The sequence below is a fragment of the Papio anubis genome, unplaced genomic scaffold (genome assembly GCF_008728515.1).
Source record: "Papio anubis isolate 15944 unplaced genomic scaffold, Panubis1.0 scaffold20, whole genome shotgun sequence".
Classification (NCBI taxonomy): domain Eukaryota; kingdom Metazoa; phylum Chordata; class Mammalia; order Primates; family Cercopithecidae; genus Papio; species Papio anubis.
In genome coordinates this window covers 15,295-30,374 of record NW_022162022.1, presented here as the reverse complement: position 1 = coordinate 30,374, position 15,080 = coordinate 15,295, and the positions used below count along the sequence as shown (strand labels likewise).

General features: G+C 37.5%; 1 protein-coding gene across 1 annotated transcript in view; it reads right to left on the bottom strand.

The window, feature by feature from the left end:
* Nucleotides 1–15,080, bottom strand: part of LOC116272791 (selenocysteine insertion sequence-binding protein 2-like) — a gene marked incomplete at its 5' end in the record, with an annotated part of 44,750 nt that overhangs the window by 14,583 nt on the left and 15,087 nt on the right. The window contains 6 exons of the mRNA XM_031661604.1: nt 5,953–6,115; nt 8,460–8,592; nt 9,369–9,538; nt 13,428–13,569; nt 13,716–13,883; nt 14,446–14,526. Coding sequence (XP_031517464.1) covers nt 5,953–6,115; nt 8,460–8,592; nt 9,369–9,538; nt 13,428–13,569; nt 13,716–13,883; nt 14,446–14,526 — 857 coding nt within the window. The remainder of the gene's footprint in view (nt 1–5,952; nt 6,116–8,459; nt 8,593–9,368; nt 9,539–13,427; nt 13,570–13,715; nt 13,884–14,445; nt 14,527–15,080) is intronic.

Sequence of the window (15,080 nt, the reverse complement as noted above, 5' to 3'; positions counted from 1 at the left end):
AACTGTGAATGGGAGTTTTCACTCATGATTTGGCTCTCCGTTTGTCTATTATTGGTGTATAGGAATGCTTGTGATTTTTGCACATTGATTTTGTATCCTGAGACTTTGCTGAAGTCGCTTATCAGCTTAAGGAGATTTGGGGCTGAGACGATGGGGTTTTCTAAATATACAATCATGTCATCTGCAAACAGGGACAATTCAACTTCCTCTCTTCCTATTTGAATACACTTTATTTCTTTCTCTTGCCTGATTGCCCTGGCCAGAACTTCCAACACTATGTTGAATAGGAGTGGTGAGAGAGAGGGCATCCTTGTCTTGTGTTGGTTTTCAAAGGGAATGCTTCCAGCTTTTGCCCATTCAGTATGATATTGGCTGTAGGTTTGTCACAAATAGCTCTTATTATTTTGAGATACATTCCATCAATACCTAGTTTTTTGAGAGTTTTTAGCATGAAGGGCTGTTGAATTTTATTGAGGGGCTTTTCTGCATCTATTGAGATAATCATGTGAGTTTTATCATTGGATCTCTTTATGTGATGGATTATGTTTATTGATTTGCATATGGTGGACCAGCCTTGCATTGAAGGGATGAAGCCGACTTGATCGTGGTGGATAAGCTTTTTGATGTGCTGCTGCATTTGTTTTGCCAGTATTTTATTGAGGATTTTTGCATCGATGTTCATCAGGGATATTGGCCTGAAATTTTCTTTTTCTGTTGTGTGTCTGCCAGGTCTTGGTATCAGGATGAAGTAGGCCTCATAAAATGAGTTAGGGAGGAGTTCCTCTTTTTCTATTGTTTGGAATAGTTTCAGAAGGAATGGTACCAGCTCCTCTTTGTAACTCTGGTAGAATTCAGCTGTGAATCTATCCAGTTCTGGGTTTTTGGCTGGTAGGCTATTAATTACTGCCTCAATTTCAGAACTTGTTATTGCTCTATTCAGGGATTCGACTTCTTCCTGGTTTAGTCTTGGGAGGGTGTATGTGTCCAGGAAATTATCCATTTCTTCTAGATTTTCTAGTTTATTTGCATAGAGGTGTTTATAGTATTCTCTGATGGTAGTTTGTATTTCTATGGAATCAGTGGTGATATCCCCTTTATCATTTTTTATTGTGTCTATTTGATTCTTCTCTCTTTTCTATTAGTCTGGCTAGTGGTCTATTTTGTTAACCTTTTCAAAAAACCAGCTCCTAGATTCACTGATTGTTTGAAGGGTTTTTTTGTGTCTCTGTCTCCTTTAGTTCTGCTCTGATCTCAGTTATTTCTTCTCTTCTGCTAGTTTTTCAATTTGTTTGCTCTTGCTTCTCTAGTTCTTTTAATTGTGACGTTAGGGTGTTGATCTGAGATCTTTCCCACTTTCTCCTGTGGGGATTTAGTGCTATAAATTTTCCTCTAAACACTGCTTTAGCTGTGTCCCAGAGATTCTAGTACATTGTGTCTTTGTTCTCATTGGTTTCAAAGAACTTATTTATCTCTGCCTTAATTTCGTTATTTACCCAGTAGTCATTCAGGAACATGTTGTTCAATTTCCATGTAGTTGTGCAGTTTTGAGTGAGTTTCTTAATCCTGAGTTCTAATTTGACTGCACTTGTTTTGAGAGACTGTTTTTTATGATTTCCATTCTTTTGCATTTGCTGAGGAAGGTTTTACATTCCAATTATGTGGTCAATTTTAGAATAAGTGCGATGTGGTGCTGAGAAGAATGTATAATTTGTGATTTGGGGTGGAGAGTTACGTAGACGTCTAATAGGTCCGCTTGGTCCAGAGCTGAGTTCAAGTCTTAAATATCCTTATTAATTTTCTGTCTTGTTGATCTGTCTAATATTGACAGTGGGGTATTAAAGTCTCCCACTATTGGCTGGGTGCAGTGGCTCACGCCTGTAATCCCAGCACTTTGGGAGACCAAGGTGGGTGGATCACCTGAGGTCAGAACACTAAGACCAGCCTGGCCAACATGGCGAAACCCTGTCTCTACTAAAAATACAAAAATTAGCCAGGCGTGGTGGCATGGGCCTGTAGTCCCAGCTATTCAGGAGGCTGAGGCAGGAGAATCGCTTGAACTCGGGAGGTGGAGGTTGCAATGAGCTGAGATAGTGCCACTGCACTCCAGCCTGGGTGACAGAGCAAGACTCCATCTCAAAAAAAAAAGTCTCCCACTATTGTTGTGTGGGAGTCTAAGTCTCTTTGTAGGTCTCTAAGAACTTGCTTTATGAATCTGGGTGCTCTTGTATTGGGTGCATATATATTTGGGATAGTTAGCTCATCTTGATGCACTGATCCTTTACCATTATGTAATGCCCTTCTTTGTCTCTTTTGATCTTATTTGTTTAAAGTCTGTTTTATCAGAGAGGAGGATTACAACCCTTGCTTTTTTTTTTTTTTTTTTTTTTGCTTTCCATTTGCTTGGTAAATATTCCTCCATCCTTTTATTTTGAGCCTATGTGTGTCTTTGCATGTGAGATGGGTCTCCTGAATACAGGACACTAATGGCTCTTGACTCTTTATCCAATTTGACAGTCCATGTCTTTTAATTGGGGCATTTAGCCCATTTACATTTACAGTTAATATTGTTATGTGTGAATCTGATCCTGTCATTATGATGCTAGCTGGTTATTTTGCCCCTTAGTTGATGCAGTTTCTTCATAGTGTCGATGGTCTACAATTTAGTATGTTTTTACAGTGGCTGGTACTGGTTTTTCCTTTCCATATTTAGTGCTTCCTTCAGCAGCTCTTGTAAGGGAGGCCTGGTGGTGACAAAATCTCTCAGCATTTACTTGTCTGTATAGGATTTTATTTCTCCTTTGTTTATGAAGCTCAGTTTGGCTGAATTTGAAATTCTGGGTTGAAAATTCTTTTCTTTTAAGAATGTTGAATATTGGTCCCACTCTGGCTTGTAGGGTTTCTGCAGAGAGATCTGCTGTTAGTCTGCTGGGTTTCCCTTTGTGGGTAACCCGGCCTTTCTCTCTGGCTGCCCTTAACATTTTTTCCTTCATTTCAACCTTGGTGAATCTGATGCTTTGTGTCTTGGGCTTATTATTCTCGAGGAGTATCTTTGTGGTGTTCTCTGTATTTCCTGAATTTGAATGTTGGCCTGTCATGCTAGGTTGGGGAAGTTCTGGATAATATCCTGAAGAGTGTTTTCCAACTTGGTTCCATTCTCCTCGTCACTTTCAAGTACACCAATCTAACGTAGGTTTGGCCTTTTCATATATTTCATATTTCTTGGAGGCTTTGTTCGTTCCTTTTCATTCTTTTTTCTCTAATCTTGTCTTTACAATTTATTTCATTAATTTCATCTTCAATCACTGATATCCTTTCTTCCGCTCGATTGATTCAGCTATTGATACTTGTGTATGCTTCACAAAGTTCTCGTGCTGTTTTTCAGCTCCATCAGGCAATTTATTATGTTCTCTAAACTAGTTATTCTAGTTAGCAATTCCTCTAACCTTTTTTCAAGGTTCTTAGCTTCCTTGCATTGAAGTAGAACATACTCCTTTAGCTTGGAGGAGTTTGTTATTACCCACCTTCTGAAGCCTACTTCTGTCAATTTGTCAAACTCATTCTTCGTCCAGTTTTGTTCCCTTGCTGGCGAGGAGTTGTGATCCTTTGGAGGAGAAGAGGCGTTCTGGTTTTTGGAATTTTCAGCCTTTTTGTGCTGGTTTTTCCTCATCTTTGTGGATTTATCTACCTTTGGTCTTTGATGTTGGTGACCTTCAGTGGGGTTTTTGTGTGGACATCCTTTTTGTTGATGTTGATGCTATTCCTTTCTGTTTGTTAGTTTTCCTTCTAACAGTCAGGCCCCTCTGCTGCAGGTCTGCTGGAGTTTGCTGGAGGTCCACTCCAGACCCTTTTTGCCTGGGTATCACCAGCAGAGGCTACAGAACAGCAAAGATTGCTGCCAGTTCCTTCCTCTGGAAGCTTCGTCCCAGAAGGGCACCCACCAGATGCCAGCCGGAGCTCTCCTGTTATGAGGTTTCTGTCAACCCCTGCTGGGAGGTGTTTCCCATTCAGAGGCTCGGGGGTCAGGGACCCACTTGAGGAGGCAGTCTGTCCCTTAGCAGAGCTCAAATGCTGTGCTGGGAGATCCGCTGCTCCTTTCAGAGCCAGCAGACAGGAACACTTAAGTCTGCTGAAGCTGCGTCCACAGCTGCCCCTTCCCCCAGGTGCTCTGATCCAGGCAGATGGGAGTTTTCTCTGTAAGCCCGTGACTGGGGCTGCTGCCTTTCTTTCAGAGATGCCATGCCCAGAGAGGAGGGATCTAGAGAGGCAGTCTGGCTACAGCGGCTTTGCCAAGCTTGATTCGGATAGATTTTATGTAAAGGATAAGTTAACCTAAGGACTATAAGAATTACTAATTATTAAATTCCTAAGGATATAAACCAAATGACAGCTGCTATTAGATAAAAACAAATGATTTTGGTAAAGAGTTACTAAAGATGCTTCTAGTAGGAAAGATACACGATTTCTAACTGAATGTCCTATTACCAACAATTCCTCCTCTGGGCTCGGATAGATTTCCGGGCATTGGCTTTCTCAGTCATAAAAATAAGGAGCTAGGTAAAATGGCCTCAAGGGTCCCTAGAGCTCCGAAAATTTATGGCTATGGAGGATGAATTCAATAATTAAACTGAAGCCAAAACCAAAGAGGTCATGAGGTAAAAATCACATGCCTCTACATCAGACAAAGCAAATGAATAGGGCTCTCTGTGAAATTATGTATGACTATAACATAAGAAACAGAAAGTCAGAAGTGTGAGGCCACTAAAGTACCTAATTTCTGGGATAAAGAAATCATCTAAGTATATACTTCTCCTGTATGCTCTTTCCATCTTTTCTAGTAATCGTCCCTCATGTCTACCATAAGCAGGTACTTAATAGGGAGAATTGGTGTTTCTTACCTATGAATAACCAAGGCAAGCAAATTTCTACTTTTAAATTATATTATATAGTGGGAAAATCTGTGCCTGTTCTTCTTTGGTGCAAAACAATTTGCAGTGGAATTTTTTGTATTTCTGTGAAAAATAATTAAATAAGTACAAGTATGACACTACTTCAGAAGAATATATATAAATGGAGAGACTGAGGAACATTTAACTGTCAAAGTATGCCAAATTCAAGAATGCAATCAGACTAGAACATCCCAAAATGCAATTTTCTTCATTCTTTTTTTCCTTTTTTCCTTCAAGCTGTTCATTTCATACATAACATTTTATCCCCCAAGTGTTTCATTTGCTCCATATCTGTGATTTGACATTTAATTAGCTTTCCAAAGTTAGGCAAGAAGTATTTGCTCAAAAACAATGGTATAAGGAAATGGAACAGAATAAACCAAAGTAATTTGGACTCAGATTATACTTTCACCCTGGGATTCTTTCATATGTCATTTCTAAAGGTAAAATTAATTCATCAACATAAATGTTAAAATCTTAAAAATCTTTCACAGCAATAACTGTTAAAGCTATCCACAGATGGGGTATCATATTCCGTGATCCCCCAGTTATCTCAATTTAAGAACTTAGAAATACTTGCACAAATAGTTTTATGTAATAGGTTCATTTCATATAACAGGGTCTTAGAAACCTATTATTAATTGATTAGAGTGATCTTTTGAAGGGACAATAATATAAACAAAAAAGCAAAAGCAGTTGTAGGAGGAAAACTGATAGTACAACATTTAATATATAAGATGTTAAGAGTCTAGATTTCTAAAATGGAAATACTATCTGATATAAAGAGAATATACTTACTGTCAAATCACTCTCACGTGAATACTAACAGCAGACAGAGGCAATGCTTTAAATAAATAAACTCAGCTGTTAAACAAAATCCGAAAGGACTTAAAGATCTCTAGTGTTTTGTCTGCTCGACTCACTGAGTAACAATGACAATACTAAATTCACAACTACAATCAAGATCCTTAAACTATTCAACCTCAATAATGAGTATAAAACTTACTCTCTAAATCTTTTGCTGTGGATTTTGGTTATTGTTGAAGATGCCATTGGACTGCCTATTCCAGAACTAGCTGGAGAGCCTTGTGACACAGGTGTCATACAGTACGGAGAGTTCTGACTTGCTGGAGAGAGTGAAGTATCACTGGGCATGCTCAGTCCAGTATCTGTGGAGATGTGGAGTGAAGGGAAAAAATTTAGAAACTTCAAATGCTGAAAAGCTCTACGTTGATCAATGTAATTTAGAATGGCCGTTGTCTTTTGGGTCATTTCCAGATTTTCCAGAAGCTAATAAAGTGGGCATTTTTCATATCATAAATAAACATGTTCCATACACTAAAAAAATTAAATTCTCCTATTGTCTGTTGAAGTATACTCTTAGCCAGGTGAGGTGGTGCATGCCTGTGGTCCCAGCTACTCGGGAGGGTGAGGTGAGAAAATCGCTTGAATCTGGAAGTTTCAGGTCAGCCTGAGAAACACTGTGAGACTTCCATCTCTTAAAAAAAAAAAATTTCTTCTCTCTCAAAAGTTAAGCATAGCCCAGAAGTCTCCACAGGGGCGAAGAAGAATATACATTATCTAAAACATGTATTCCTAGAGAATTTACATTAAAAAGCAAAAATCTGCACCTCTTAGGCCAGGCCTGGTGGCTCATGACTGTAATCCCAGCACTCTGGGAGGCCAAGGCAGAAGATTACTTGAGGTCCAGGGTTCAAGACCAGTCTGGCCAACATGGTGAAACCCCGTCTCTACTAAAAATGCAAATAAATTAGCTGGGCATGGTGGCACATGCCTGTAGTCCCAGCTACTCGGGAGGCTAAGGCAGAAGAATAGCTTGAACCCGGGAGGTGGAGGTTGCAGCGAGCCGAGATCGCGCCACTGCACTCCAGCCTGGGCAACAACAGAGATTCTATCACACGTACACACACAAAAAAATCTATACCTCTTTCCAGATCACATTACTCACTTCCTCATTTCTAGTTTTCCATCTATTTCTTAGAAATCTTTTTTTTTTTTTTATTTTTTTAAACTTCCCATTATTGCTGGCATTGACAAATTCTACCTCACCCTCTCCACACCACTCCTGATTCTCCAGGCACCACTCCGGTTTCTCTCTTATTTGGTCTTTGCTTCTGTGTTCAAGAAGCCACATTATTAAATGCCATTTCTTGACTCTACTGTCTCCTTCGTTTAGTTACTGCTTCTTTCCCAAACAGCCAAACTCAAGAAATTAGCTCGTATTTGTATATCTAGTCCATTAATTAGCAAAGTTACACATGGTTTTTTTTTTTCTTTCTTTCTTTTTGATACAGGGTCTCACTTTGTCATCCGGGCTGGAGTGCAGTGGCATGATCTCCACTCATTGCAGTCTCGACCTCCTGGGTTCAACCAATCCTCCCACTTTAGTGCCCCAAGTAGCTTGGACTGTAAGCGTAAGTCAACATGCCCAGCTAATTCTATTTTTTTTTGTAGAGACAGGGTTTCGCCTTGTTGCCCAGGCTGGTCTCGAACTCCTGAGCTCAAGAGATCTGCCCATCTTGGCTTCCCAAAGTGTTAGGATTATAGGTGTGAGCCACTGCGCCCAGCCCACATGTATCTTCTTACCTTCCTACTAGGCTGTAAGTTCTTCAACAGCAGGACCTGTCTACTATATATATATCTTTATTACATTCCCCAACGTCCTCTTGCTACTCTAGTTACTAAAATACATGGGGTAAGCATTCAGTAAACATTTGCTGAATGAATGGATGGATGATTACACCTAAAAACAGGGAATCATTAAACTGAGAATAAAAGCGAACCCTAAACAAACTTCTCTGGTGAACAATCCTTAGAAATCAACTCATTTTTCTAAAAACAATGAAACATTGTTGCTTAATCTACATGTAAACCAGATTTAAATGTGTTGCAAAAACTTGGGCAATAAAGATATACTAGCAGAAAAATATTTCTTCTGTGGTGGTATAAATATTAGAAGAAATCTGTGGTTTTGCTAAGTTACCAATTGGAATCATGTGTTGCTACTTAATGTATGACACTGAATCTTACTGACCAACTAGATTCTGCTTTGCAATTGCATTCATTGTGGCATTGTGGCATATGTATTAATTCCACAAAAGCAAGAAAATCAACAAAAATGACTCGATGAAAAATAGCCCCACAAAGAAAGATAGCCAACAGTGTTCTGGACGTAAAAGAAAACAAAATGAAAATACTTGTGACAATTCCAGAGATCTCGTGCATTCGTGAGATCTTAATTTTGAGGGTTCACTACAAATTCAGGATTTAAGCCTCAAAAATGTCATAGGCCTACTATATAACATCTGTCCCCTTCTCTTTAACCATCTCCCTACAAAAGCATCTTTAAAAGAAACCACTCTAAAAAATAAAGAGATTTATGTAAAATATGGAGCACATCTTTCAATCAGGAGCATAACTAGTGATAGCTTACATATCTATTAAAATATTTCAGACCATTCCATGAGAGGGGAGAAAGGGGGACCTCCTTACCTTCCTGGGAAACAATCTCCTGTGGCAAATCATCAATAAAATCTAAGTGCATTTCTGTTGGTTCCTCAGATCCCAAAAGATTATGGTCCACAGTTAAGCGCCCCTTCTTTTCCTCTCTTTCTTTTAAAATAACCTAAAAGTTATACCAGTCTTTAATTACTGATAACTCTTCAACTATGTACAAATGATGACAATATACATTAAACACAGGTATAGTAGTTCACTTAAACATGAACATGAGAAGTTTGGCTAACTGGCAAAAAGGCAAATGTTATTTCAGACACTGTAACTTGAAGGAAGTACTGCACACAAAATAAAGAAAAGCAATTATATTATAGAATATACAGCTATCAAACCATACCCATCTGATTCTTTAAATCCTGGGTGACAAACTAGTTTCCAAAAAAAAAAAAGGGTAAATTAAAAAGTTTAGAACCCAGGTCATACAGTTACACTTGATTGACATTCTACAGTTTTCAATTATCTGGAACCAAATTATCTCATTTTGAACCTCTTAACAATGGTGAGTTAAATAAAATATGATGCCCAATTTATAGATGAGAAGGATGAGAGTAAAATGGTTGCCTAAAATGACATATAGCACTGAACTTAGTACTGAAATCCAGGGCTTCTGATTCCTGGAGTCTAATGTTCCGGGATACTAAATATTTAACTTTTTTTTAACTTTATAGAAATAATTCATTTTCCAGGGTCCCGTTCTACACAGAAAGACAGTCATGATACTGATGATATCCTGAGCTTCTAATTAACACATTATCGTCAAGATTCATGTGTATGAATACTTCTCACAACAATCCGTTAGCTAAGACACCACAACCTACTTTTACAAAACAGATTAAAATCTTTATTCATCTTATAAAATAAATATCCCACCAGATTTTGGTTTACCTTTTTAAGTGCTGTGGGTCGTTTTAGTTTTGCTATTTCCTTCTCTTTTCCTTTTTTTGCTTTAGAAGAAGCAATGTCCACAGAATTAAAGGATGTCAAACAGGGCTGACTTTTGGTTAAAGGTTTTCTATTAGTAGAGTCTTTAGTGTGAAAAGAAGCTGCAGTAACCACTAAAAACAAAAAGGAACATTAGTTTCACCATTAGGGCCAATCCCACATACTTTCAAAATTTCCAATGATAACTACAAAAACAAGAACATCCTCCTCCCATGGAAAAAACGACATCATAACAGTAGGAGCACTACACATGGCTAGGCAGTGTCCCTCAGATACAGCTTTTACCTATCCTTTAGAGACTAAGCCAATGCAATGAACCAATTTAGAGGTCCATTAGAGGGATAAATAATTAGTTCTACTCTACTGTACAACCCTCAGACATGGCAATTCCTTGCAACTGGTCTTCAGTCAGAACCATTCTACCTTTGAAACTTCACAATGCTGCACTCGTTCTTATTCCTACTGAATCTGGTATTTGTCCTTATGTAAGATATCTTATCTATCACTTCTCTCCTTATTTCAGTTGGTCAGTAAAGAAAGATGATTTTACCCACTCAGCTGTACTCAGTCCCATTCAGTAATTATTTTTATTTATTTATTTATTTTTTGAGATGGAGTCTCACTCTGTCGCCCAGGCTGGAGTGCAGTGGCACGATCTCGGCTCACTGAAATCTCTGCCTCCTGGGTTCAAGCAATTCTCCTGCCTCAGCCTCCCGAGTAGCTGCGACTACAGGCACATACCACCATGCCCAGCTAATTTTCGTATTTTTAGTAGAAACAGGGTTTCACCATGTTGGCCAGGATGGTCTCAATCTCTTGACCTTGTGATCCACCTGCACCAGCCTCCCAAAGTGCTGGGATTACAGGCGTGAGCCGCTGCACCTGGCCTCAGTAATTCTTTCATGTCTGGCTGATACCCTCAGTTTACACGGGCTTTTTCCAATCCTTTACTATTCCTAAATCCCCAACCTCAATCCTCTCACTCTAGCAGAGCTTTCCTGCCACTTCCCTGAGAAGATGCTATCCAATACAAACTTACAAACCACCTGAAAGGGGGTGGCAGACATCCTTACTCGTGTCCAAGGCTCACTGACTGTCTCTATTCTTAATATCCTATCTCAGTTTCTCTAGGATCTAACTCTATTCCTATACCCTTGCATCTTTCAAGTTCCTCCCCGACCCTTGACTTTTTTCTTGATCCCCTAATAAGATGCTAAAATTTTTCTATCTAAAACTAAGAAAGGGTTTTTTAAAAAGACAAACCAACTAAACCCTTCCCTTGACTGACTTCCCTTCAAGCTAAAGTGCCATCATTCCCCTTTCCTTCCCTATTAAACTTCTAAACAGTTTTTCTCTCATTATCACTTTTCAAATTATTACAATTTGACCTCTGCCCAACCCATTCTCCTGAAACTTATTGTCAAGGTCACATATAATCTTGCAATTGCCAAATATAATTCTCTGACTCTTCACTCTAGTTTTCTTCAGCATTTGGTACCAAGGACTACATCCTTTTCCTCAAAATTCTATCCTTGCCTTCTGTAACATTACACTCCTTTATTTTTCTTATTCTTTCTCAAATCTATGTTTCTTGTTCTTCTTCCTCTCATCCTTTAAATGTGAGCATTCCACAAGGCTTTGTCTGTGAACATCTTTTTCCTAATTTTTCTTTCCCCCAACAATCTGATTTCCACAGCTTCAACAATCATCTGTATTTGAAACTCACTGACTTGTAACCTAAACTATACATTCATAACTATATGCTAAATAGGAACCACCAGAATCTCCCGTGCTAGCATTTAAAATACAATAGGCAGCATCTGCTCTTCCCAACAAAATTCTTCTATAATCCCTATCTTGTGTAGTAACATCGCAGCCCTTATCACCACCACAGTCATCCAAGACAGAGAGTTTGGAGTCATCATTGACCTGTTTCCAGATCCATCATATCCCTATAATCCTTCTTCATCATGATCAGTTTCATCCTTTTCTTGAACATGTGTATATATGGGTATACATATATTTAAAAAGATATATATAAAACAATATATAGTTATATAATTTCTAATAATTATATATTAACATTTAGCAACTGCTAAATATGTTTATATATGTATATTAACAGTATGTGTATATACAAACATATATTTAGCAGTATATACTGTATATATGTATATTACATATATAGTGTATTGTATATAGTATATATGCCATATATAATATAACATATACAGTATACTGCACATATAACATATATACATTATATACCATATATGTATATAATATATACGGTACATACACTGTATATATGCATATAATATATACGGTATATATACTGTATATCTGTACATATATAAACAAATACATTAACAGTTACTAAATAAATCGAAGTTGTAATAAGCCATCTGACGTATCACAGGTTAACAATCTCATCTCCATAATAATATTAAACATTTATTGAGTGATTATAACCCGGATACTCTAAGTACTTTACATATATCATCTCATCTAATTCTCAAGACAATCCTGAAGCAGGTACTCTCACATTAATGTGAGGAAACTGAAGCACAGGAAGGTTAAGTAACTTGCCAGTGAAACACATGGAAGAACAGGATTTAAACAAAGGCAACTGGATTCCAGAGCCCCTGCTTTTAGCTACTAGGCCACACCCCTCCAGAACACTGCTAACTCAGTTTTATTCCCTACTTTTCCTCTTCAGTGAGAGATTACTGCCACTCTCCCCAGCTCAACATGCAAGTCTAAAGCTTTATACACATTCAGTACTATTTGTAATAATAGTTACTCAAAGCAAAGGTTGACAGTGGACTGGTAACTAGATAGGTTTAAACATTTTGCACACAGGTTAAAATTATACATTGTAATTTATCTTTCTAATAAGTAATAGTCCCTTCACACAGGATCAGAAGAAACACAAAATTCAATTTTGCCTCTCAGCATCGGTGCTGGTACTGTACATTGGTACCTTTCCTGTTCCTTTGTTCTATTCCTCACCCTCTAAAAAGACAATGAAAAGAAATGAGGGAACATGGAAAAGCTGAGCTCTAAATCTGACAAGGTTTGTTAAAATAGAAATTACTGTTTCAGTAGAAAGCCAGATCATTTTCCCATATACACACACACAATCTGATAAAAACCCTTGTTTGCAAGTGAGTTTTAAACTGGATAACGTAAGAAAGCCAGATTACTTGTGATTTTTTAAATTTCAATTTTGAAAAAGAAAAAAATTTGGGTGAGTCAAAATGCATACCAACTGACATTTATGCAGAGATCTAAAGAACCTGAGGGAAGCAAACTATGCTGATACCTGGGGAAAGAGCGTCTGAGGTAAAGGGAATAGCAAGCCCACAGATACTGAGCTAGGATCAGGCTGGGTGTGTCTGAGGACTGCTAACATGGCTAGAGCAGAGTGTGTTAGGACAAAATGGTGACAAAGGCAAAAAGGTAATAGGGTCAGCTAAAATATGGCTTTAGTTAGGAGCCTGGCTTCATGCCAAGTGAAATGAAGCACTATTAGAGGATTCTGAGCAGTGAAGTGATATAATCCTGCTTACATTTTAAAAAGGTCACTTCTTTTAACACAGACTAGAGGTTGGGGGGAGGGAAAAACAAGTAGTAGTAAGGAGGCTACTCAGTATAGTATTATACAATAATGGGGGCTACTGTGGTGGCAGGAAATCTGGTGAGTAGTTAGAGTATGGATATGTTTTGCAGGCAGGACAGACAGGATATGTTAAAGGACTAGGTGTGGAAAGAAAAGGAGCATGGAGAATTTCAAGGTTTGTGGTTTAAGCTGACTTACTTAAAATACACACACACAAACACACATACATATACACACACACACACACACACACATATATACATACATATATACATACATATATAAAACTTTTAAAATTTCTAACATATATTACCAGAGACAAAACATCTAACATATATTACCAGAGACAAACAGCAAATTGCTCAGACTAATGACATCACCTGTATATGACAGAGGTCTGGTGTTAGTAATTTGCCGTGCTTTCATTGCTTGCTGTTGTTTTTCCAGAGCAGCTAACATGTCCCCCAAATCTAGCTGCACAGGTGTTTTATTCTTTTTTCCAGCTGCTTTTGATAAAGCTTCCTACAAAATAAATATAAAAAATTAATGCTTTTGTTACAGTATCAAAGTGTGGCATTTTAAGATGACTATATTTATCACTCCTTCTATTTATTCCATCGAACCTAGCAAGTAAAGTATCACATTTGTTCATAAAAAGGAATATGTACCTGTAATTTTTTTTGCTCCATACTTATTTCTGAATATTCTTGAGCTGTGGCAAGGGCTGCTGCTAAAGCTTTCTTCTTCTGACTTTTTGCACGTTTCGGAACTGAGGTGGTAATGGGAATTGGAGTCTGAACTATATTGATTGGTGAGTTTTCAGGTAAATCATCCAACTATGATAACCAGAAAAAAACATTTGTTAGTGACCCCATAAAAGTCAATCATAAGGAAAAAGGATCCAGAATGTGGGATGTTCTGCAGTATAACTGGACTAGACTCTTCAAAGAATTCAATGTCATTACAGAAAAAAAAAGAAAGAATTCAATGTCATAAAGAACAGGATTTGACAGTGGGACCATTTCAGACTGGGAAATAATAAAGGGACAAAACAGCTTAATGCAGAGGGTGATGGTTGCCTGGATCCTTGAATGAAATAAAACAAAATATCTCCAAAGTAAAATTTTGAAACAACTGGGAAAATTTCAGTACAGACTGTATGTTGCATGATGATATCATTTAATTAATGGTGCTTTAGTAACAGAACTGTGGATTTCATAGGGAATTATCTTTGTGCAGGCTATGCTGGAAAGAAATACTAAAGATAGGTACTAAACACCATCTCCTGCACACTCTGCTGCTCCATGTGCCTTTACACTTATCTTTAATATTTCCCTTCAACATAGCCATTGTTCAAAAGATGTTATATTTTGCTTTTCTTTTTAAAGAGTCACTTACAACTTTAGAAGAAAGTTTTTGTTGAATATTCTCATCCTTAGCATTTCCATTCTCATTTAGTTCTTGAAACCCATCTTCATCCTGAAATATTTCACATTTTAAGTAAAAAGAGTTCAAGGCAAACTCCTAAAAAAAACTTTTTCTAATGCTTAGAAGTATTGAAAAATGAGGAAGTTATTTCTTGTATTCTACTACTGAATTATTCAAAGTCAGTCTTAAAGAGGAAATGTCATTTCTCACATGCTAAAACATAAACAATTTAATTATTCAAGGATGGCGGCATATCCACACATCTCCATTTTTTGGATTTCTGCACCTACTATTTCATTTTTATTAATAGTTCTACCTTCAGATGGGTGGGTAATTGAAAAGAAATTCAAACTGGATTTTATCACATTCAGATAATTTGAAAAAGTGTTTAATAGACAGCTTCATGTAAACTTTATTAATATATTCCTTGTTCTGCATTACTCCACATGATTGTCAATAAGGTTTAAAAAATTTTCCATTGAAATTAAGTTCTTAATATCTTCCTTTATCCTGAAAATTATATCTAGTATCTTTAAATATAAGTATAGAACCAATAGTACAGGTGAATACATGTACTACTATTGCCAGATCTGGATATGTTGAAA